Raw genomic sequence first — 24,744 nt, forward strand, 5'->3', positions numbered from 1 at the left:
TTTGGGCCTCCCGGGCCACCGTACTAGACAGGGGTACTATGTTTGCTAACTTTGGCCTTATTCTGTTTACTCTGTTTGTGTCAGGTCGTTTTGTCCTTTGGTTTTTCTTTCCTCTGTTACCAGATTTAAACTGAGCGTGTTTGTTTAACTCTCTTTGAGATCTACGTGTCCAAAAACGCTGTTGCGTTTCTTGTCTGTTGGGTTTGTCAGCCTCATTTCCTCATTAAACGCGCGTGCCTGCAAGAACTCGCGAGACTGCCATTGAGAAGCTCGTGCACGGGACAATCGTTCGGGTTCTTACAACTTCATTTTTTACCCATCTTTTAAACCTTTCTTTAAACGTCATGATTGGTTTGCTTTGTCTTCGGAAGGACGTTGTAACATCGAGAATCTCCACTACCAGACGCGGCACATTTTAGCCCGTTTAAAGGTAAGTTTTCTCGTTTTGTTAAGGGTTACCGGTGAGTTCCTTCATACTAATACGGTTTATATTGTGTCAAAGTTTGTGTGGGATTATGTCTTTACGCTAGTAGACGCCTTTTTTAAATAAAAAGAAATCAGCATAAATTCTTTATCTAATTAAATTTCCGGCTAATTACTTTCTTGAGTTTGTTTGTTTGCTTTCTGCTTCTGCCGCGTCACGTTGCCATGGCTACCAGCCGTGAACGCGCATATGAACCTCGACAGTCCACCGGGGTGGAAGCCTGCGAGGAGAGCTGTGGGGCCACAAGTGGGCCACATTTACACCAATATCGCCAATAAAACATTTGGAGTGAAACACTTTTAATGTTTTGCGCGCCACTAAAATGCTGTAAATTGGTCTCTTTTTCTTTTTTGCCTCTGCTGAGGAGGTCGTTGGTCTGCTGTGAATGAAATAAATGGAAAAGTTATGAACGGATTTTAAAGAAGCTTTCAGGAAATGTTGACAATGGGCCATGCTTGATGATCACACGTTGGTGATGTTCTGGATGCTGAGGGAATGGGACTGTTGTCCTTCCAAAGATCAAATTACACAGCAACCTACTATGTTATGTAACCTTATATTACTACAGTATGGGTGGACATGACCTACTTGGCAGAGGTCTGCACTCTGCCGGTGCTTTTTTGTCATTTACTGTGCTCAGTGAATGATAAATTAATTGGCAAAAATACAATCCATCATCACAGTATACAATACTGTTTATTTCTGATGTGTAGACGTTTTAAAGCTACTCGGTGTTAATTGTCGACTCTCGTTTCAATCAATCGGCTGCCATTTTTATTCTCCTCAGGTTTTCTACATCTGAATCCCATCGTTTGAGTTTGACTTTTCAACACCTCATTGGTCAGAATGGCTTCTCTAGAGAGGAAGCAACAGTTTTGCAGCCTGATCACGCAGCAGCGCAACCCTCTGATTAGAACAAGTGCAGAAATTGTAAGTGAAGCCAGGCGGTCCCTGCGTGTCCGGTCCACCCAGCGACCATTTACCCCAGCGATTGCAACCAGGGAGCTTTTTGGAAACAAAGATTGCACGAAAAAAAGGCCTCCGTCGACCTTTAGGTTCGTAACACACTTTGTCAACTAAATGGATTCAAAGTCAACACTGAGTAATGTGACATTTTGAATATCTGCAGCCTTCATGCTTGTGATTTTGAAGCTCCTGAGTCCAGACCGGCCTCAGCTGTTCGCCTTTCCAGACTAGAACATGTAAGTTCTCTGCGATTGTTGACCACCATAAAAGCATTTGCATCTGTGTGAAATGTTCAAAGAATTTGCACGTCTGAAAGACGCACTTCTGTTTGATTGTTCTGCTTGTTCCCCTGGTTGCAGCATTTTCACCGGGATTTGCTGCTAATGTGTTTGTCTCCTGACAGAAACCAAAGCTCCCAGTGCTGTGCAGTGAGGAAGATCAGTTCAAGGCCTTTCCGAAGCCTCCCGCTGAACCAGAGGAAGTGAAGAATCAATTGGCAGGGGCACGGCTCTCCCTCCGCAGGGCTGGCTCGCTCGCTCTGCTCCCTTTAGAAAGGCAAACGAATGGTATGCACACAAATTGAAATTGTTGCTAGGTCAAACACGTTGTAACGTATGTTGACGCTGTAAAGACGCGCTGTTGTTTCTCACCCACCATCAGCTGAACGGCAGCTCAGACCTGACAGGACCGGCCACAGGGGTCCCCACAATGCCCGTCCACGCAGAGCAGTGAGTGAAAAGTGCGTTGTCTCTCCCATCACTTTCTCCATCATGACCCCCCCCCCCCCACCCCCCCTTAAATCCCTCTTCTTGACCGGAGTGACGGGACCACAATGAGAGCAAGATTTACAGGCACGCCGAGCTGGCAGGGGAAGCCATTACTAGATGGAGCTAATTGTGCTGCTTATTATCCTTCTCGATCTCCTCCTCCCGCTTCCCTTTGCCCTAGTTTGTCACGTTGGGTTTCTAATGTTTTTTTGTTCCTGTTTTGGTCCTCATGTTTCCACACTAGAAAAGATTAAATCAGGAAATAACCAAGAGGCTCCAACCATTCTAATTGTTTTTGTTTCATGTTTTTACTTTACTAAAAAAATGAAATTCCTGATTAACATTTTAGAATTGTGCAGCTTCAGACTGAATAATTGTAGTTGTTATTTGAACCAATCGGATCATTACTGCTTATATGTTACAGTCAAAGCTACATTTGCCAACCCCGTCTTCCTTAATGGCTGAAATATGCATATACGAACGTATCCAGACTGGGAAAACGTATAAAGAGCTGCGCATTCTTCAACTTTAAAGCCCCTTTGAAGTGACACGTTGTTGGCAGGCCCTCCCCTCACGGACGCGCCCTCGTGTGTCATATCTGTCACGCGTCAGCTTTTACACCTTCTCTGTGCGGAGAAGCTGAAAGCTCCACGTTTTCCTGCCGACCTCAGCAGCCGCACGTCAGCGAGAGTGGCACAATTCCAGGCGCGAGGTCGAGGGCTGTCGTTGCAATTCATCCGCCTATTGATTGGGTGGGCGGCTGGGGCTGCAAGTGGGGGGGGGGGGGGGGGGGGGGGCGACCATAAAACACTTTTACAGGAAACCTGGGCTGACAGCTCCAACTCTTCTTGCTGCTGACAAATTTATGGGATTCGGTTCGGCGTGTGATTTGGGAGGAAAGAATTAAAGACCTTTCAGCTGTTAATTGTCCGGTTAGACCTTTCACTCTACTGTTCATTAGTGTGTGGCTGAACTACTGAGTCTGCTCAGGGTCTGAGAAATAGTCCAGCGCGCAAGATTATCACGATTTGGATTAGATCAAAAGATAGTAGGATTAGACATCCACTAGCTTCTTTTTCTCCAATAAGATGGGGCTTTATAGCCCCAAATGGTTCTCTATTAGATTTGGGTGCCCATCTGGGTAAAGCTGGCAGCGGTCTCGTGTTGTGACTGCAGCGACGCCAGTAGCCTGGCCGAAGACAAGGATGAGGTCATGTCCCAGAGAATGCAGTATTACACAAAGAGGCCTTATTATCAGGCTCTTAATCCTATCATCCAGAGCCAAAGCCCCCTCTGTGACATTCACTGCAGCATGTATCTGCCAGCAGTTTCTGCTTCATGAGCCTTGTGCGCCACCTCCCACTGGTCACTAAGTCAAAGTGAACTCAGCGGTGCTCTTCCACACAATGCACTTACTGTATGATAACACAGTGCGATAGTTCCCTGTCCCAGTCTTTCTACAAGTCATTACGATCTCACTTGTTGCATAGGAGTTACCTTGTCTCCTCCTGTGATGTTTCATATAAATTATTGTTGCATTACTTCATCATCTTTGCGTTTTGAGGGGACACAAATACAGTGAGATGCAGGCCTGACGAGGAGTGTGTTCTGCAGAGAGACAACCACAGCGACGAAGCATAAACTGGACCGCCTGCAAAGATGAAGTCTTATTTGTTAAGGAAGAACTAAAAGAAATGTCAACGCAGATGTAAACGCGTAAATTTAAGGCAGATATAGAAACGCACAACAGCTATTGCAGAAAGATCCCGGCCTCTGCGGCGAGAGTGCCACCCAGTGGTGGTTTATAGAAATGCAGGCTTGAGCAGTCCAAAAAATAACCCTTTACATTTGATTGTGTTTGAATCTCCGAATCATAGATTGACTATTCCACCAGAGAGCTTCATGTTGTAATCTGTAAATCGGAATATAACCTGAAACCTGCTGCTTTTGTGTTCCAACAGAAGAATGGTGCCAGTCGGCGATGACTCGGGAGTCAGACCCACAGAAGGCAGATCAGGAGGGAGCACAGGTTTGTCCAGTTACAACACTGCTTTCGCCTTCACTCCATCCACTCTGTTACCTTAAGTGGTCATTTTGGTACCCAAAAAGATGCAGATGACTCTGTTATTGCACCATGGTAGAGCCCGATGGTACACCTCTGTGTCGGTGTTAAACCTTGATGAGGATGTTGTTAGGGACCTAATTTAAACTATGACATGCAGACAACCAAAAACAGAGAGCCGCGGGGATGTGGGTGCATCTCCCTGCATCACAGCACAGAGGCGAGACTCAAATGTTGGGTCATATGTGTGATATTTGAGCAACTGCTCACATTTGCACACAGCAAGGACTCACATTTCCATCCCACATGCACCCATTCACGTGCCCTCGTTCAGATCAGTGTAGAAACAAATCAAAGGAAGTGCAGCCTGTGACATTTCATTGTGGCATCACGTTTCCTGCTGCTTTATTTAGAGACCGTGAACTTCTGAACCTGGTCTGCAGCCACCGCTCATCGCTGCTGCTGTTCTCTCTGCACATTATAGAGCGGCGGGATCACGACGCATGCACGAGTGTGCGGGAGGATGCACAGTCATTGGTGTGGAATTACACCATCACTCCTATTCTGCAAAAACTGGAGAGCGTGTCTGCAGGTAATGTGTGCAAAGATTGAGGGGAAAACAGCCCAAAACATGAGAAGCACAAGAGTTTAGCTGCTCCCTCTGGATTATGCAGAGCAAACTCATTACAGCCTGCCTGTAAAGTCGTGGCGCAATGATGGGTGTGAAACTGCAACCAGCCGTTTCTGGAGCGGTTCAAACTTATTTATACAATGAATAATGTAATTCTTTATTTAACCTCTGAAACAAGGAACAGGTACCACCCTTCCTCCACGTCAAGCTTGTTCCTTTGCTGCCTGTTTCTCTGTGTTTGATCATAAAAACTGCGTCCTCGGAAAGGAAGAGGGAAGCTTTTTTTTGTCCATACTGCCAACTAACTTATTATCGATGTAACGAACATCCGTTTTGTAGGTGAGTGCAGGGAAATTGCACATGCATGCCACAAAACACCCAAATCAACGTGCACACGCGTCTATATGGGCCCCGGCCTGCCAACACACTCGGGGAACGTTTGCTTTGTGGATGTTGGACATGTGGAATCAGGGTTTTCTGACTTCATCAAGGCCCTTCTCCTGCGATGACAGGCTCTGAGGCCTCTGTGGACCGCCTCTGCGACCTGTGCGATCGTCTCCACAGCGCCCTGGAAGGAGCAGACATGCTCGGCCGGAGCTGCAAGAGGAGGTCGGCGATACTTCGAACGCTGTTCCGCCTCATTGACGCCGACTCTGCTCGGCTCAGCCTGCGCATCGCCGAGCTCTGCCTCGCTGTGAGTTTCCTGTGTGTGGGTGTCTGCTGCTAGGTCCCTGGGCCATGTGGACAGCCTGGGAGCCTAAATATAGAATTAAAATGCAGGTTTTTTATGCTTTTCCCTGCAGCTGGCTGTCAGTGGAAACAACCTGCTCAACATCTGTAAACTGGTCTTCCAGATTAGCCGCAGTGAAAGCAACGACGTCCTCTTCCAGAGAAACTCCATCATTGGTGAACACAGCTCTGGTTGTACTTGTGGACTTTTGGACGTTTCTACTGTCAGTTTTCTTTGTCTGCTAATCAAGTTGCTCTGAGACCAGAGAATCTTCCGCCGCCATGGGATGATTTCTTTTTCTTCTTTTTTAATTTGGTGCCATTTTGTATGTCTCCTATACTGATATTATTATCTGAGCTCTCTGTGCTCTCTCCAGAGAGTTTCCTGGCTGTCTTGACCAACGAGGACGCGTCTACGTCTGGAGAAGCGCTATTGTACTGCGCTGGGGCTCTGAAGTTCCTGTCAGGAAACAGCAGCATGGTCAAACTCCTGCTGGACAACGGCTGCATTGCTGTGAGCCAGAAGCTGATCCGGAGGCTCTGCACAGCAGAAAAGGACAGCTTCACCATGGCGGGACACATACTTGTCCAGGTATGTTGCCATTTTAGTGAAAAGGGCACTTTATTGTGGCTAGATGCTACTTAGCATCAGTTGTATGTGAGCAAAACGCAAAGATGCAAATTTCAATTGCTTCGGTGTCATTTTTTTAATTTTTAAATATTCTCAGTTCATGATAATCAGAGAGCAGGGAAATAGACGGAAACGTGGCTTCCAAGAACTTCCACCGCTGCCGTACATTGGAATTACTGTTTCCTTTTGTTCTGGAATGATTTATGTCCCGACTGAATAGTTTCCGGTCACCCTGTTGTGCGGTTTCCTCTTCGGGCCTGCGGGCAGCATTAATGAGCGCGTCACTACCGTAGTGGTTCACACACCCTCTAGCAAAAAGGCCACCAGTATGTAGGTATGCACTTTTTTAATCCGCTTCCCCTCATCTTGACCTTTGACCCCACGTAGCTGACGGCGGCCCTGAGGAACCTCGCCGATCACCCTGACGCCCGTCCAGTCTTCATCTCCTGCGGCATATTCTCAGATCTCTGTCTTGTGTTGCGCCTTCACAGCCAGGACCAGAACATCTGCACCAATATTTCAAGAATATGCAGGTATCGCCTCACTGCCCTAAGGTCTCAGGTTTGAATCCCACTCAGGGCCTGTCCATCTGGCGTTTATGGGTTCTCTCCGGTGTCCTTGCACAGACCATAAACGTGCACATTAGATTGATTGGGGAGTCTAAGTGCCCCCCAGGTGTAAGAGTGTGAGCCACTGGTATTTGTCAAGGGTGGATTCTTGCCTCTCTCCCAGTGGCTGCAGACACAGACTCCAGTTTGAACTGATGTAAACCCACTAAACTCCCTACTGCTTCCTCTTCCTCTCTGCAGTTTTATTGCTGCATCTTTCAGAACAAATCATCATTTTAGTCACGCTGGATTTTAGCACAAAGTGCTAAAACTTCAACCTGAGCTGAAGAATTTTGAGCTTTATTGATGGGTGGTTTTTTTAATTTCTTCTTTTGAATGAAGAAATATCGCAGCTCTGGCCTCCATGTTCCTTTGCCCTGTTGAATCCATGTTTTCATACCCAGCCATTTGGAGAGGTTGCTGTTCATCTTCTCCCTGTCTCCCTCAGTAAACTCTCCTCTTACTCGGAGTGCCGCCACGCTCTGGCCAACACCCCCGACTGCTTCCCACTATTTTTAGAAGTGATGAGCAAACATCGGCAAAGACAGGTGAGCCCAGCAGCCTCCTCTTGCTTGTGTAAACCGTCTCCATCAGAAGTGAGTAGGAGCTCGGTCAGCAGCCCCCCTCCAGCATGTTTACCCTCAGAGCGGGCTGGTGGTGTCCATCCCTCCTTTTCTGCTCTGCTTTTGTTTATTTCCACATTTAACCACCCTGAGAAGGGCTAAATAGGACTGAGCTGATTATGGAGGCAACGCACCGTTAAAGTTGGAATAAAACATGTTGAACGTCTCCTCGTGCTTGAGAGATTCATTCTGAATTGAGTGCACAGGTGATTACTGACGGGGATGATTGGAGGAATATTCCTGAAAACAGAGCCCACTTTCCAGACAGGATGTACAAAGAGGGAGGGGGTGGGTAGTAGAAGGAGGAGGAGATAATAACACACGCCTGAGGTTCCTGAGTAGATCACGTTGACTGGACAGGCTGATATGTGCAGTTAGTGCTGGGACAGCCTGTCCTGCATCACATGCTCATCTTCCCTTCTTGGCTTCCCCGCACCTGATTTTGAGTCGGGATCCAAGGACGACGCAGGTGGGCTCAAACCTGTTTGTTGGGGCTGTTTATTTGGACTCTCATATGCGTCCCGCTGCCTATTTTGACACGTTCTCATCATGTTTACAATGAAAGCGAAGATTCAGTCTAACAAGGGACCATTGTATCCTCTCCTGCTGTCTCACAGGACCTCATAGTGCGCTTTCTCTTCACCCTCGGTAACCTCACCGCCAGCGTGGAGGCTTCTCGGCAGCAGCTATTTGAGTGCACGGGCTGCGCGGGCGTGCTCCTGCAGCTGTACGACCGCTACCAGCGCAGAGGCGGCGCGGCGGCGCGTGCAGCGGAGGACGAGGACGTGCTGGTGAAGCTGCTCAGGGTGCTGGCCAACATGTGCATCCACCCGGCCGTGGGTCCAGCTCTGGCTGCCAGCGAGGCCTGCGTGGAGCTGCTGCTGGAGACGCTCGGTGAGCGGCGTCCAGCACTCAGCGCGCCAGATCGGCAACATCGCAGGATGTGGAGCTCTGGAATGTTTACCTTTTTACAGTTTGCGCGCAGTAAATTTCTAACCACTTCCTTTGTGTTCAGAACAATTTGTGTGTTCACGCCATCGCCGGCTTTCCTCTGCGCTCACCTCGATACGGCACATCCTCTTTTGCTTGACTTGAAAAGTCTATCCGGGACGCCTCGCTGCATGCGCAGGATGTTCTGTCACATCGCGCCATCAACTTGTGAAATTCTCCCCTGCGGTTCAAAGGTTTCAGGACGGGTTGAGCTGAGGCCCAGGTGTCTGCAAAAGCTCTCGCTCGCTTCCCACGCGTCCCACACGACCGTTGAGCAGCAGAAATTGAAGCCCCTAAAAGGTCAAGTTGGTTAAAAACAAGGTTCAGAGAGCTCGTGGGCGACCCGGCATCTTCCCTCCGAAAGAGAATGCGCCGCTGAGCGGCCCAGTGTCGGCCCAGAGGAGCTCCGTCTGAGCTCCTGAACATCGCTGAGATACACATTCACCTGCTTTTTAATGCTGAATTAACGATATCGCGCTGTGTTGTGGTTTCAGCCCTGAGGTCTGTGAGGGAAAGTGAGGAGCTGGTGGTGAACGCCGCCGCCACCATCAACAATCTGTCATTCTACCAGGCGGAAGGTTCCGCTCTCGACCGGAGTCGCCTCGCAGTCGCCAAGCGTAAGACCGGCAGGCTGTCACTCCGTCGGATCCGTCTGTGCGTCTGTGTCTCTCCTCTGATCCCCGCTCTGCCGATTCTCTCCAACGCCAGTGATGATGGAGCTGCTGCTCAGCGCCAGTATGGACGCCGTGCTTGAGGCCACCCGCGTGTTCGGGAACTTGTCCCAGTCCAAGGATGTACGCAGCGTCATCATGCAGCACAAAGGTGAAACAGACGCACGCCTCCTGCTACGGCCCGGCGTGCGGTGTTTGGGCTGAGCCCGTCTGCAAGGCTGCAGTCAGTGTAAACATGGCCGCCCACCGTGGCGGCGTCGGCCCGCTTATCTCGGCGCTGCGTCGCCTTTCTCTGCCCCCTCCTGCTATCATCCTGCTCTGTTCTCTCCCCCAGCGCACCGGTTTGTGGTGGCATTGCTCGACTCAAAGAGCACAGAGATGTGTTACTCCGCCTGCGGCGTCCTCACGAACCTGTCTCTGGACTCGGCGGCCCGGGTCGGGCTTTCACGGGAGGGGGCCGTCGCCAAGTAAGCACCCGTGTTCTCAGCTAATCAGTGTAGAAGAGACAGTGGGAAAGAAGACGGTGTGGAAAGGAGGAGACGGCCTTTTCCTTCTCTAATGCGTCCATCACTTAGTTGCCCCCCCCCCCCCCGGAAACATGTCGTCTTGCATTATTATTGTTGGCTGATTCTGACAGCCGTAACCACAACAACTGCTGACTTGAAGCAGATGCTAACAGTTGACTCGCTCGCATTACCCGCCCACAGAGGGAAGATGAAATTACAGATCTGTGGCAGCCGCCGTATGTGTTTAACACATAGCAACAGACAATATTTTCTGTATTACATTATCCCCTTTCTCTCTCTCTCACACACACACACACACACACACACACATCGTGTGACTTGAGAGGGATTCACATGATGGGCAGGATTGAAGGTATTAGCTCCACTTCAGTGACCTGAAAGAAGACTGTTTGCGTGTGTGTGTGTGTGTGTGTGTGTGTGTGTGTGTGTGTGTGTGTGTGTGTGTGTGTGTGTGTGTGTGTGTGTGTGTGTGTGTGTGTGTGTGTGTGTGTGTGTGTGTGTGTGTGTGTGTGTGTGTGTGAGATCAGGCTTGTGGACTGCCTCAGAGACTTAGGAGCAGGTGATTGGCAGCTGGCGGGCCAGGTATGTCAGGCATTGTGCAACATGATCGGCGGCGGCACAGAGAAGCTGCTGGACACGAAGGAGAGAGACTCGCTGCTGCGGATCCTCGGGACATTCCGAGGTGGGTCATCCAGTCCGGGCCGGGCGTCACGCTGGGATGAACGTGCTTGTTGTCACATCACGATTCCCACTGAAACATAACACTGGGTCTGAGGGCTGGAAGCTGCTGCAACCTCTTGGTCTCCTCTTCATCCTGCAGATAAAGAGGAGGTCCTCTGCTGGGTGGAACATGGAGACAGGAGGGACCACTTGGCCTGCTGGGAGCTAGAATTCCTGCCTGTGGCTCAAAGACTGATGACGTTTCTCCAGCGTGACGCTGTTGTGGAAACCTGTATATGAGTGTTGAGCTCCATGGTTTAACCCCTGGCCCAGGTGTGTTTCGTTTTTGTGCCGTATTTATGCAGCTTAACCCCAGTGAGAAACACAAGGATAAACCTAAGTTATTTACATATTTTCATGTTCTGTTCTGAAGCTTTAGTGTTGTAAATGTAATTTTATACAACAGATGACTCACCTGGAAAACCTTCTGGATGATGTGCAGTGAAACAGCCGAGTGGAAAACAGAGTCGTTGTTTTTTGCTTCTCAACGCCTTTATTGTTACACGTATATGGGGTCAGGCAGTGCTTACAGGTTACAACAAAGTCGTCTAAACAGCATTTAAAAAAAGAAAGATCACATTATTACACTGAAACAAATCAGAAGCGGCACTTGATGTAAAACCCCTCTGTGTCAGTTGCCCCCGATTTCGCACCACGGTGACGTCAACAATCACGAGGCGGGCGGAGCAGGCGACAGACATCGTTCCCTACGTGGTTTTCCAGGGCGGTGGGACGCTCAGCTGGAGACCAGGGCGCTTCATTGACGGGCCTCCGACCCCCATCCAGGGGTCCTGGGGGTCCAGGGGACAGGACCCTGCCCCCCCCCTGAGACGCCATGATGGAATTAAAACGCAACTCTACGTCCACTCAGCGTTTTGACTCCGTGAGATTCCCGACCCGGCCACGCTGCGCCCCAACGCTTCGATGAGGAAACTGCGACTGATACACAACAGTTCAATATAATAGTTTATTTATTTTTTTTGTCTCTTTCCACATATTTTCCATATAAAAAAAAAAAAAAAAAAAAAGCGTCAGTAACTGACATCAGAAGTTTGAAAAGAAAAACCCTTCGACTTCCTCTCAAACCACTTCCGAATGTACCATTCTTTTATCGCCGCCCTCCTCTCCAGGATATCACTCATTCATCTGTCTCAGTTTTCATTTCACCTCAGAAGAATGCAGTACTTAACTGGTTTTAGTAAACAACAAAAACAAAAAAAAAGCCCTGTCAAGTGGAGGGGGGGGGGGTGCTTGCTACAACCTTATGCAGTCGGGCCTGTGGGGTGATCCGGGCTCCCCCGGCAACGGGAGCCCAGAAAGCATCTCTGCTCAAAGAGCACTTCTTTAAATGTTTTCTGGAGTAGAGGTATTCAAAACTTCACAATCGACCAGGCAGCCGGGATAAGAGGAAGACTGATAGCGTGGTTGGGGGCAGCCGGAAGCAAGTCCCAACCGGAAAACCCGGTTTTTACGTTTCTTTTGATGAGCCCCAACCCCCCCCCCCCCCCCCGCATCTGTTTTTACCCACTACCAGAAAAATAAAGACACCAACATGTGATACAACAGTTTTCTCACAAAAACAGAGCTACAGCAGAAGCAAGAAGTCGTTCCTTCAAAGTGCCCCGCTTTTTTTTTGTTGACACTTGTAATTTAAAAAAAAAAAAAAAAAAAGATTCACCATATCTATGAACACACACACACACACTCGCTCACCCATGTGTGTACAGTCAAACTCAAAAACAGGGGCTCAGACATTGTTCTTTGAGTTCCTTCACACGCGAACACACACACACACACTCTCAGATTAGCTTACTTTAAGAATTAGGGTGGGGACAAGGACATGGGGGGGGGGGGTAATGCAGTGGATTTCTGATGGATAGGGGTTTTGAGAGATGGGTTTGGGGTAGTTTGGGGGTCAATATGACCCCACTGAATACAACATGGGAGCAGCAGCATTAGCACGTATGCAGACTGTGCTGGATAGTTCAGGCACACGTTAAAAAAAAAATAAAATAAAAGCCCAACTGAACGGTTCCCTCTCCCGGGACTCAACAGTAACCAGACCGGCGACATCCACGTCTCGTGATACAAAAAAAAAAAGAAACAATATAAGAAAAAAATACTACGACAGTGACAGCAGGGTCGGCACGCAGGCCGGTCCTGGCTGGAGGGGGGGTGGGGGGGGGTTCATCTGGTCTTCAGTGACAAAAAGAAGACACCAAAATACTAAAATGTGGTCCTGGGTGGTGGTGGGGGAGGGGTGTTGCTCCAGGCTGCCCCCTCTTGGGCAGTTTTGGCACTGCGGCATGAGCACAATTCCTGGTATCCATTCGTACTCCGAGATGACCTGCGTTGTCCCTCCCCTGCCCTCGTTTGTTCTGATCCAGCCGGCCGGCTCCACCTTTTTGTTGAATCCCACCCACCCACCCACCCCCCATCTGGTTGACATAAAGTGTCCGATAATGAGCAACAATAACAGTACGACAAACGACAAAAACGCCAAAAGCCCTTCATGTCATGTAGCGGGTGATCGCTCTCAGAGCGTATAACAGTTCTGCCTGCATTCGGGCTTCCATAAGAAGCAAATTAACGTGGACCTGCGGGCGAAAACAGAGGAAAAACAGACGTGTTAAACTCCCAACCTGCCGTCAAACTCGTCGCCCTGGCGCAGAAGAGGCGGTCTCACCTTCTCGGAGTGCTGAAACTGCCTCCAGAAACTCTCATACATTCGTCTGGTGGTCTTCTCCGGACTGCACACCATAGTCTTGATGTAGATCTTAAAGCCACGGTCCAGGAGCTGGTTGATCTCCCCGTAATCGTAGTCGTCGTATCTGGTTGACGCAGGCAAAGGCGCCATTAGGCAACACGCACAAACGACCCTTGACCCCGTGACACGCGAGCCGTTCGGGAACTGACCTGATGCCGAACATGCAGTGGATGTAGTTCCAGATGGCTCGGCGCAACATGCTGGTGTCCACATCTTTGTGCGTCGCCATGGTGTTGTAGGTGAGGTTGTACGCCAACTGGAACTTCTCGTCCAGCATCTGCCCGACATCGGGGTAGAGTCTGTTGACCAGGGAGAAGCCGTGGTCCTCCCAGCTGTAGTCCTGAGGAGCGTAAGAACAGCACCGTAAGGGACCGGGACAGGGACGACCGATCCCGCCGCCGGCTGTGGTCGATCCGCACCTGCACTCTCAGCGTGGGCACCTGCTCCCCCCTCCTGGAGAACTCCTTGTAGCCGTAGCTGGGGTCCTCGAAGTGCCTGGAGATGTCCCTGGAGGGGGCGCTCTCCTCGTCCTCGGCCGTGACCACCAGCATGCTCTCGGTTTTCTCCCTCTCGAAGCGGGTCGCCATCTCCTCCTGGCTGGCCTCCTCGTCGTCGCGGCACTCCTGCAGCTGCTTCATGCGCTCCATCAGCACCTCCACCTCCCCGCACATCTCCTTCGGAAAAAAAAAAAAGGCCAAGCGGATCAGGACACCTCCGACCCCGCGCCACCCGACGAGCGCGCGCAGTACCGTCGCTCACCTGGTTGCCGAGCGGGTCGTCGTGGTGGTTGGCGTGCCCGTTGCCGTTGGCGATGTCGCAGACGCAGTACTGGCTGAGGGAGGGGGGCCTGAACGTGTGTCCGCCGTCGCTGTGGATCTCGGGCATGATGCCGCAGCCGAAGGTGAAGGAGGCGAGGGAGTGGTAGTGTGTGAGGAGGACCACGGCGTGGATGAGCTCCGCCAGGGACCAGCTGTGCTCCTCAGCCTTCACAAGTTGCTGGGGGGGGAAAAAAAACGGGACGTTTCTGAGCGTGCGACGGATCAGGGATCGCCGATGTCTCCGCGGGCCGGCCGCCGCTCCAGCAACCTTTACGCAAGAGCGACTGCAACCTTCAGACCGTGCCCAGCCGCTCACCTCGATGTGTTCCTTGGTCAGCAGCCAAGGTCTGTGGGCCAGGATTTTGTTGAGCTCCCCGAGCGGCTGCAACTTCCGCGGGGCTTCGTCCAGGCCGTTTAACCACTTTGGATCACCCCCGACCTGGAGGAAGTCGTTCACATGCAGGTTGACCAAGTAGGAACACTGGTGTCTAGCTGCCGCCTGCAGAGTCGGAGGAAGCAGAGGCGTTAACCACAACACAGCCAGCTGGTTTTTAAAGGGGGGGGGGGGGGGGTTGCAAAAGTACCATAATGCCGATGTAGTGTCTGTAGTGCAAAGACAGGGGCCCGTCCATCTGCAGCAGGTAGTGCTGTGTCCGGAGGAAGCTCTCCAGGTAATGTGGGTGGAAGCCCATCACCACGGAAATGTTGTCCAGGCGACCCAGCGTTGAAAATGCATCTTCAAATATCGACTGCGTCCTGTCGGCCACTTTGCTCACTTTTAGAATCTGAGGAGGGGGGGGGGGTGGCAGGTGTTCCATCACATCAGACATGGCTGCGCTTTAGTTGGAACGCACGGACAGAAATGACGGAGTCTCACCTCTTTTTCGGGGATAAACCTGCTTGGGCCGTTGCCGAGCGGTCTTGGGATCCTCACTCCTAAATCCTGCAAGACAAACAAAAGGGGTCAGAATCGATGGTTTTCATGTCCCGCTGATAATCATGGTATCAGGTCCGAAAGGTCCCGTCGCGCGACATCGTCCTATTTGTTCCAAATGATGTGCATAATGCCGCAATCAAATGAAGGATATCACTAAAGATCGGAATTAGAAACGGAATTAGAAGCTTCGACGGCCGCTGCTGTCCAGCAACTTTGCGCTGCTTGTCGAGACATGTCCAACTTGTCCCGAGGATGAATGACGGTCAAATGGCGACTGGCAAATGCTTAAAAACGCGATGTGTCAGGAGTCGTTTTCCCTTCCACCCGTTTCTATTCGGATGATGCAGAGCCAGTCCAAGTTTTTTTTGTTCTGCTTTGGTCAACAAGCTGACACAAAAGGCTGCAGCGCAGCTTTGTCTCAAACGCAACACCGATAATGCGACCTTTCCCCCGGACCAAACTCCAACCTGAGCCTCTTCCGAACCCCCCGATGCCCTTTTCTTACCTTTTTGCTCAGCCGTTCACAATGGGAGCATATCTTTAACAGGCTTGTCATCGATAAAGAACTATTTTCTACGTTCTCCGGCGGAGCCACCGCGAGCCTCATCTCGAGCCTGCGCTGCGCTCACAGGTTGCAAACAAGCTAATAAAAACTGTAAAAACCTATTCCTGATAGCTGTCGTCCTCTGTCTTTGTTCCTGGAGGCACTGGGCAAAGTGCTCGGCAGTCAGCTGTTGCAGCCCTGTGGCAGAAAAGCGTCCAGCCTCGCGCATACATTCGGTAAATAAGTCGAGTCTCGGGTGATTGACGTGCGCGGCGACCACTCGCCTTTGAAAAACAGCCCGCCCACCAGCCAATGGCGACGAGAGAAGCGCCTGGGGGGCGGGGCCAGGGCATAAAGAGAGAGGGGAGGGGGGGGGGGTCCTAAACGTGAGCAGAAAGACCCCCCCCCCCCTAAGAAAACATCGTCACTTCTTTCTTTTGTTCCCCGCTGCCATTGATCACGACAGAGATCGAATCATTGGCTTTAATCAGCGGGCTCGAGACACCGCGAGAGATTATCTGCAGTTGTGGGTTGCGAAATGCGGCTGCGATACATGCAAACAGCGTGCACAACAACACGGAGCCAGCGACACTATATGTGCCCGCCCCCCCTCTGGCTTTCTTCGCGGTGCACTTTTAGGGGGGGGGGGGGGTGCAAGAGTGAAGACTCAGCCAGAGCAAACAGGGGCGGCTGTGGCTGCAGGACCAACAACAACCACCCTCCAGTCGGGGTTTTTGTCCCTTCTTAGCAGATGTCAGGCGTCCGATAATGCCCCTACCCCACCAATCAGGTGGGGCAAGAAGAGTCCTTTAAAAGCCAGAAGGACGCATGCGGCAGCTCTTTGTTTGCTCCAGCTGCAGAAGATCAGGGTTTTAAAAAGTCAACGATCACCAGGTCACGAGCAGCGGAAACAGCCGTTACGTATTTTTGTAGCATCATAGCTGATCTTTCTCGGCACTGGCACCAACTGGTGAAAGCTGTTTGAATTGAAACAAGATGAGGACTGTGTTCTAAAGATTACCAATAAACAGGTTGCAAAACCACCACTTGGCGGCCATTGTGAGATGGCGCACGTGCCCCTCGGGCCCTCAGGTCTCCAGAGCACTCTGGTTACCAATAAAACAGATAAGGTCGTTTACGTCCCGAGGTTTCATCGAGGCTCCGCTTATGGCAGAACAATTATGTAACAGCAACACCGTTGCTTAGTCAATATTCCCCCCCCCCGCGGTGACTCGCGGTGGATCCTCACAGCAGCGACGTCACATGGGAACGTTTGAGACGCGACGCCCCATAAAGAGCAGACTGTTAAAGCTGGTTATGAGGCGTCTCCGCGGGGGTTTGATTAGGGGGCTGCCTGACCCGAGTTCAGCACCAGAGTTACATAGCACTGTATTCAGCAGGTTCATTGTCTGGATCAAACCAGCGCCACCCACCGCCCCGGCCCGCTCCCCTTCCTGATGCGACGGGGTGGGGGTGCAGGGCGGCTGTAAACACGTTCCCAGGACTGGAGTCAGCACTCCCGGGGGGCTGCCGGGAGCCCCATGGCTCAGCAAAGCTGCAGAAGAGGCGGTCAGGGTCAGGGGCTTATGACACACCAAACCTTTTCACACAAAAGCGCTTAGGCCGGGGGATCCGGGCTCGGGGACGGGGCCAAACGCTGTTGTCAGCCCGTTGGCTCCCCGACTCTGTGAGGCATCAGGGAATATCTGTGAGGGCGCGGGGGTCCGGGCACAAACACCACCCCAAAAGCTCCAGCTAGGTTTACAGCTAATCGCGTTAGGTTCCACTCTCCAGAGCAGATGTGCCAAAGGATTTACATCCAATAATAAGAGGCGTTTGTCAACAGTAAACGGCCAAGACAGAGGACACTTCCTGGTTGCTCACCTGCAGATGCTCAGCAGTCTGAAGCATCTGAGCTGGTGGATTCATCTTGATAGCAGCTCTAACCTGCGCGCTGGGGTGTTGAACGTGTGCACACAATCACACAACGTGTTGGAGTGACACATAAAAACCCACAATGCAGGTGTTGTGGGGGGGGGGGGGTACAAATCTTAAACTGTCTCTGATATCTGACATTTCCTGCTGTGAGGTTGAAGGAACATTCTTAGGTGACGATGGGCTGTACAGCTGCACGCTGAGGCCACCGATGCTGGCCTCGCCTCTTTATCTCCATTACACCCACACACACACACACACCCCCCCCCACCCCCCCCCCCCCCCCCCACCCCCAAACTGTCACGTAAGGCTCGTCTACCAGCTGAGGACAACTTAAAATGCAGCGCGGCTCCAACGGCGTTCAGTCGCCGTCAGAGTTGTGGTTACGTGAACGCATCGCGGACATTTTGGGTTAGAACAACACTAAGAGGATTAATAGTTATGGGATGGATTCATCTGCCTTATTTCTACTGTGTAATAGCAGATAAGTGTTCCCTGAAAGAAGAAGCCTAAAGGAAGGGCACATTTCCACTGGTCCGCTAAAGCTGGTAAAAATATTCCTATTAGGAGGGATGGATGAGGGAACCTGCTCGCTCTGATGCCCCTGGGCCCCTTCACACCCCTTCAAAGTTACACCACAGTACTTAGAATCAGGTCCCCAAACGCCACCCTTATTTACTTTAGTGAACCAAATCAACTTGATTTCAACCTCATCGTGAGCCATCATAAAAAGAGTCTGTGGGGTATTTAACATAATGTCAGAAATGTTAAGAACGATTTCCTTTTTTATGAGTTAGCAGCAGTGTCAAACTAAAACAAAGAGGACGCTAAAAGTTGGTAATCCACACATAGTTCATGTGTTTGAGACTGCTGGTGGTTTTCTGGGGGGGGGGGGGGGGTTCTTGCAGGAAGACACGAGAAAACCACAGAAAAAAACCTGTGGGGATGTTCAACAAGTTGAAAAGCGACTGCAGATTCAACCTATCAGGGCACAAAGGAGAGGAAGCAGAAGAAAACCCTCCGGGCACCGACATAAGCCTAGCAACAGGCTGCAGCCAATCACGGGGAAGAACAACAGCTCCAGGAACCAATCTTCTCTGCTCTCTCTCGTTGCCTCTCTTGTTTCTCCGATACAAAAAAAAGTTCTGAGTCCACTGAACAAATGAATCAGGTCTGCTCCGTAGAGGCACTTCAGCCTGATCTGTTGTTGCTTCTGCCTGTTTGACTTTCTCCCAACTTCAGAGCAAACACCGTCCCAAATGATTCAACTTTGGCCAGAGGCTCTCGGCAGCTCCCATCGGGGGAAAAACACTGATTTTCCTCAAATCAGAGGCTGCTTACAGCACTTAAGCTGGAAATCTGTTCTTCTATGCATTCTCTGGATCTACACATACACATTTTGGTCAGACAGTGAAAAGTGCCGACTAAGAACCTAGCCCCCACCCTGCTCTTCAAACAGAGCTCAAGCTTTGAGACTGTTCATTTATCACCGAGCGGAACCCAGTTAACCCTTTCCTCTTCAACAGGCAGCAACCTGCACTCAGCTCAACCTGCCAGGTGTCAGAATCTACTGACAATGTGCCTTTGAGCCAGGCTAAAAGTTACCGACAGTTTTCAGCTTCAAAGTTGAGTTGTTTTCTAAAAGAAAGGGAGTTGCTGTATTTGAGCACCTCTCGCTCCCCTTTCCTCTCTTCCCAATCGCCTGTTCTCTGAGCGCTGCGTATTCTGGCAGACTTTCAGAGTGTAGCGGCGTCGCCAAGCGTCACTTTTCCTGGGGGGGAGGTGTGCGGGCCCCTGACCAACAGGTCCTGGACCTGTAGATACCAACCCATGGAGGAAGAAGGGTTCTCTCAGTTCTGTGAAATATGGTGGGGCTGCAGAGACCACAAGCAGAAAACTCGGGGGGGGGGGGGGGGGGGGGGGGGGGGTGGAAATAGGATTGCTGGGAAAACTGGGACAAAAACACGCACCCACAGCCTCCTATATAATCTATACAGAAACACTGAAGGCTACAGGGGGGAAAGGCGTTGGCCTGGGACTTCTGTGTGCACGTGAGGAAGAGCGAGTTCCCGGGGATGTTATTCTAACAGGGAGGGCAGCTGTCACAATACGACAGATTCCAAAAGAAATGAGCCCATAGAAAAACAGAAAATGCCAAACCCTCTCATGCTATCCTTAGCTTGATACGACACAAGTGAACCAAAAACCTCTCCGGTTAGAATGGGAATGGGACTAACGCAAAGTAATATTTCAGATACGGAGAAGAAGCAACGGAATCTGGGCCGATCGTAGCTTTCTCTGCTCATGCTAACCCTGGGTCTACACTTAGCTCTACTCAGCATTCCGCTGGTGAAGTTCTGCTCAGCTCCTTTCCATTTTCAGGACTCAGGAGCGGCACAAAAATAAGGGATACGCTTTTGGGTTGCCAAAGAGACCCCGAGGGGTTGGATGTGCCGTGCAACATAAACATGCTGGTATTATTAAAAGCATGATTTGCCAACTGCCCCCCTTTAGGGCAGCTAGCAGCATCATCCGCTCTGCTGTGATGTTTCTGTCACTATCCTGTCAGCAGAAGCTGTTTTTTCCTCCCCGTCAAGACCTCAACTCTGATAACCGAGCAAAACCGGAGTGAGGCCGCTGCGCATCGGGCCAAAACGATGTCGGTCATCAACTCCTAATTATTAATGAATGGCAGAAGACGCAAAACACAAACGATCGCGCCACCAGAAAGCACCCATAAAGTCTCTGACAGCACTTTACAGCCTAGCAGCACTCCAACGTGTAACCAAAGTGGCGGGCTCGATTCAATGGCCGACGAGACGTTGAACCCTACAAACGCTGTTTAATCATTTCCACGAGGCTGCTGACAGCAAACACACGAGTCAAAGAGTTCTTTATGAGAAGAGAAAGGGTGACAACTCCAGCAGCTCAGACACACGGCGTCAAATCGGACGGGACTTCTCACGCAGGCTGCAGCCAAGATTAAGAACTGGCGTTAATCTACCGGTGTCCGTCGCTGACGCCGGGCTCATTCCGCCCCCGCGGATCCTCCGGCGTGAACACGATACTGCTGCAATATAAAGGGAGGATGTGATATGGCTCAATCAGTCGCCCTCGGAGCAAATCTGAGCGTGTCCCATTACCCCATCAATAGCCCATGAGCCCCGATGCTGAATGGCAGCAAAACAGCTGCCAGGTCTGACGCGGCTTCTTCATTCACACTTAATTGTCTATGAAAATGAGTCTAATTGGGTGGAGAGTCACCGTGTCTTTTGTTCCCTCTTCTCGTGGTCACTTTTTAATATTCCAACACTCCCCTGTGACCTCTGATTTAAAAATAATATATATGAAGCCCCAGGGTTTCAATTGAAGTCAAAGAAAAAATACATATTCATTGAAGCCAGAAAAGTCACTGTGAACAAACGAATGGGGCAAGTATTAGTACACACACACTTTCACACACACTCTCACACACACACACACACGGAACATGTAGATGCATGCCTGCTTCAGAGCCAGAGAGTTCCTCAAATGTGACCACGAGCACATGACATGTGTTTGTGCTGTCAAAACAAGAGTGGAAAAATGCTGATCTATGCACATTAACCTCCGGAGGTAAAAATACCCACCAGGACACGACGTTCCAGGAGAAAACGATTGGAATATGACAATGACAATTCTGTTATTAGCCTGTGTATATGGGTGAATGTTGGGGGGGGGGGGGGGGGGGGGGGGGGTGTTGGCAGCGTCGGCCATATTTGCTCTGTGGTTAATCAATTGCAGCCTGGAAACGAACAAACAAACAGTTGAGAATTGTGTGAAATTCGATTCTTCATATTACCCGGACGATGAACAAATCCTGCACCGAGCAAATCGTTTGTCAAACACGACTCATGATGTAATTTGTATTAATACTGCGAACAAACCGATGAGCTCTCGGTTAATAAACCAGAGGTATCGGTATTAGGACAGGCTTGGTTCCCACTGATGTCAGAGCTGATTCTGAAATCATTCATGAGTAATTTGATAAGTTGTAATAGTGCCTGCTACCAAATAAACCAAGTCTGTGGTGTTTTGGGAAAAAGAGGAAAAATAAAACCAGGAACATCACGAGACTGTAAAATTCGTACTCGAAAGACAAGCAAGAGGACAAATGGTGCCGAAGGATCCAACAACAACATCCAAGAGGTTGGAGCCGGGCTTCTGATCGGGAGCGTAATCGGTGACGGCGTGACACATAAAGGACGGCGGGGTCAGGGAGGGCGTTCGCCAGGTGGAAAGAGTGATGAGAGAACAGTGACAAAGGTAAGAGGACAGGGGGAGAGCATTATTTGATCAGTGTGCAGTGAGAAAGCGCCTTGGCCCTTATCGTGGATAAGTAAACACCCTGCGCCACCTGAAGTGACATCATTGTCCCAGAGAATCAATAACCAGCCACTTCCTGTGTGAGAGGAAAATCGATGACTCTGTACACTGGATTACCTATCCGTGCACGGACGGAGGCACGCGCGCGCACACTAAGCTAACTGACACGGTGATGTAGGGCCGGTGTAGCCGTGGAGCAGATGTGCTGGTGAATTTAGACGCCACGATGGCTCCAGCTGACCCTCGACAACACTGTTTTCAGGTACCGGCGCCTCCCGCAGCCTGCCCTTCCTCTCCAGGCCACGGCCCCAAAGCATGTGGATCGGGATTGATTACAACTAAACCTTCAGGTTTTGCTGACATGACAACCCGCCCTGGTCCCCACAGTGTGCGCACACCCGGGGCACCATCTGTCCGTCGGGCCGCGTCAAACTGAGACTCCAAATGGTGCAGAGGGAGGTCTGCAAAGACGGGCTTTTGGCAGTAATAGGGCACGGGCGCCACCCGGCTTCTTCTGGTATATGTGGCAAATGTTGTTTCTTTATGGGACGTCATACGCATACGCGCGCTACATGTGTGTGTTTGGACGCGCTTGTTATTTGTGTTTGTGTTTGCCAAACTGTGAACATGCACACATCTGGAGAGGAAATCTATTAAATGCTGAAAAGGTCTGCCAAATCTCGAACCCTTGTCTAACCTGTTAGACACACACACACACACACACACACACACACACACACACACACACACACTCCTGCAGGATAGGGGTGCACTCTCTACGGGCCTCCCACAGGAAAGCTTCGCACAATACTTGGCTGTCCTGGAGGTAGACACACAGACAGACAACGGCACTCCGACAAAGACGGATTAAAATAAACCACAACACACACCTATGTAATTGGGGAACCATTCTTTAAATGTAATGTACATGGTTTCATACACACACGCGCACTCAATGTCTCTCAGACAATGGACAGTGGAACTGTGCCATAAGGGAAGGCTGTTGTCCAGTCACTGGGCAACTGGGGCAGCAGATGGTCATCTTCCCTTCCACTAACACCAGCAAGGAGGAAGGGTGGGGGGTTGGGGAGGGTGGGGGGGGGCTCAGCTGAGTGGTCTCAGTCACCGAGATAAGACCGTTGGTCGAGTATATGGGAATGACTCAGCCATAACCCATAAAGCAAATGAGCTGGACACTGATTACCTGAGAGTCTACGAGGAGTTGCAACAGACCTGGTGCGTTCAGCAGGCCCAGCCAAATACCTGCTTTAGGCCCCTGAGACGCCGTTGCTGCCAGAACCAGGGACGCAGGCTCAAGCCGAACAAGCAAAAGGCCGGACCACAAGCTCCAACAATAACCCAAGTGGAGAGAAGAAATGGGGAAAGTAGAGGAAAGGTCAATCTGGACGAGAAGAAAAGAGAAAGATGGCTCCGTATCCTGCTGACCAGTCGATGCCTCTCAGCATGAAAGTTTTGATTGGAGAAGGAAAGAACGAGGGGGGGGGGGCTGTGTATCACTGCACAAACTTTATATTCTCTGCTCATCTCAGCAGTTGTTGATAGAGGAAAAGGAAAAAACAGCTTTCCTGTATTTCTCTCCCGCTCCGTCTTGTGTTTTGGGGATTCTAAACCCACAACAAGAGTCATCTTTCAGAAATAAAGGCCAGAAGATGAGGGGCCGACATCTGAGCTCTTATGTAAAACAAAGAACAAACTATAAGAAATCATGTAAAAGCAAAGCAGAATGTCACCGAATAAATGAGGCCTCTGTGGGTAAAAAGGTAAATGCTGTTCCATGTTTACACCATGGAACAGCCAGAGCGCTCCTACTTCCCTCCGAGGAAGACATGCCCACTTTTCCTGAAAGCGGCTTCGAGTGGACGGGAGGGAAATGTGGAGCTAAGAGAGGAGGAACGAGGGGACGCAAGAGCTGGACATTAACGTGGACCCTCCTCCCTCCCTGGTGATATCAGGTTACGAGACATCATCAACGCCGTTATGGGTTGTGGCGTGCTTATTTAACGCTAATAGGATGTCGTGGATAGGCTGCGATGTCGCTCGCCACCGTACCGTTGTTGACATCAGTCGCAGCCCTTCATCGCCTGACAAACTGCGGTCACGCTGTGGGCTCACAGATGCCTTAGTCACTTCAGTCAGGCGCAGGGCAGGCCGGTGCACGCCGGTGCACGCCGGTGCACGCCGGGGCACGCTTGCTTTAAAGTGTAGCTACATGCACGCCGTGTTTTGGATGTGCAAGTGCTATTCTACGAGACTGGGCGAAAACCACCGCAGCTTTTTTCCCTCCCGTTTCCCTCTAAGCGGAGTCTTTCTAAGAACTGGGTTTGGATTCCTAAAAAGTCAGGAACTGTTTCTGATTTAGGGAGGAGGGGGGGGGCGAATATCTGAGTGGAGACACTGAAAACTCTCTGTTTTGGAGGCCCTGCTAGCTATTCCCTTAACACCGACTGGAGAAAGCTTTTATTTCAGGTGGGAAGCTGAGGGCTAAACAGAGAGAGAGGGGCCGACAGCAGCACAGACAAGCACAGCACGGGTGGGGGTTAACCAGCTGCCCCCCCGCCCCTGGGCTCCCTGTAGACACAACTTCAGTTTGACAAATAGCACCCCCCCCCCCCCCAAGTTTGGATGGCGAGCAGTGAGGACCCTCAGAAGTTACATGACCTTAAAAAAAAAGACCCTACTTTGGCGTCTGCGTGCACGTGTACTCGTAAAGAAGATTTATTTAGGCACGACATCAGCAGAAGTCGATGACAACAGAGATGGCCCCGAGCAACAGGAAGTCCCCCGGCGCTTCCATTTGGAGACGAATAATGACCGATAACGATGAATCTCGCAGGAACGGAGGCTGCTCAGTCAGCTGTGGCGCGTCAGATAAGAGCCGTGCCCTGAAAGGGCTGCATCGCTCTCTAGGTGCACGTTCGTGTGCGCGCCCATTTCCCAAAGCACCAATC

At 50.7% G+C, this 24,744-nt stretch overlaps 2 protein-coding genes across 3 annotated transcripts in view; one reads left to right on the forward strand and one right to left on the reverse strand.

Annotated features, from left to right (window-relative positions):
- Window positions 1-33: 33 nt before the first annotated feature.
- On the forward strand, window positions 34-11,454 carry armc2 (armadillo repeat containing 2). Its single transcript, XM_011612255.2, has 19 exons — window positions 34-430; window positions 1,272-1,539; window positions 1,614-1,686; window positions 1,854-2,016; window positions 2,111-2,189; window positions 4,179-4,246; window positions 4,764-4,871; window positions 5,423-5,604; window positions 5,714-5,816; window positions 6,017-6,231; window positions 6,658-6,803; window positions 7,327-7,426; window positions 8,119-8,395; window positions 8,986-9,108; window positions 9,200-9,313; window positions 9,497-9,629; window positions 10,217-10,371; window positions 10,510-10,682; window positions 10,816-11,454. The coding sequence occupies exons 2-18, from the start codon at window positions 1,331-1,333 to the stop codon at window positions 10,647-10,649; spliced, it is 2,388 nt and encodes a 795-aa protein (XP_011610557.2). The 5' UTR covers window positions 34-430; window positions 1,272-1,330; the 3' UTR covers window positions 10,650-10,682; window positions 10,816-11,454.
- The window catches only part of sesn1 (sestrin 1), a 29,096-nt gene continuing 15,241 nt past the window's right edge, over window positions 10,890-24,744 (reverse strand). Inside the window, exons 1-9 of one of the 2 annotated variants that reach the window (XM_003971869.3) lie at window positions 15,437-15,693; window positions 14,872-14,937; window positions 14,579-14,779; window positions 14,311-14,493; window positions 13,936-14,172; window positions 13,596-13,850; window positions 13,326-13,516; window positions 13,096-13,240; window positions 10,890-13,006 (exon numbers count right to left, since the gene is read on the reverse strand). In XM_003971869.3, coding sequence (XP_003971918.1) covers window positions 12,920-13,006; window positions 13,096-13,240; window positions 13,326-13,516; window positions 13,596-13,850; window positions 13,936-14,172; window positions 14,311-14,493; window positions 14,579-14,779; window positions 14,872-14,937; window positions 15,437-15,538 — 1,467 coding nt within the window. In that variant the 5' untranslated portion in view covers window positions 15,539-15,693 and the 3' untranslated portion in view covers window positions 10,890-12,919. Of the gene's footprint in view, window positions 13,007-13,095; window positions 13,241-13,325; window positions 13,517-13,595; window positions 13,851-13,935; window positions 14,173-14,310; window positions 14,494-14,578; window positions 14,780-14,871; window positions 14,938-15,436; window positions 15,694-24,744 lie in introns of those variants that run through there. The other variant, XM_029849348.1, reaches the window with a different exon arrangement.

This window comes from Takifugu rubripes, chromosome 16 (genome assembly GCF_901000725.2).
Source record: "Takifugu rubripes chromosome 16, fTakRub1.2, whole genome shotgun sequence".
NCBI lineage: Eukaryota > Metazoa > Chordata > Actinopteri > Tetraodontiformes > Tetraodontidae > Takifugu > Takifugu rubripes.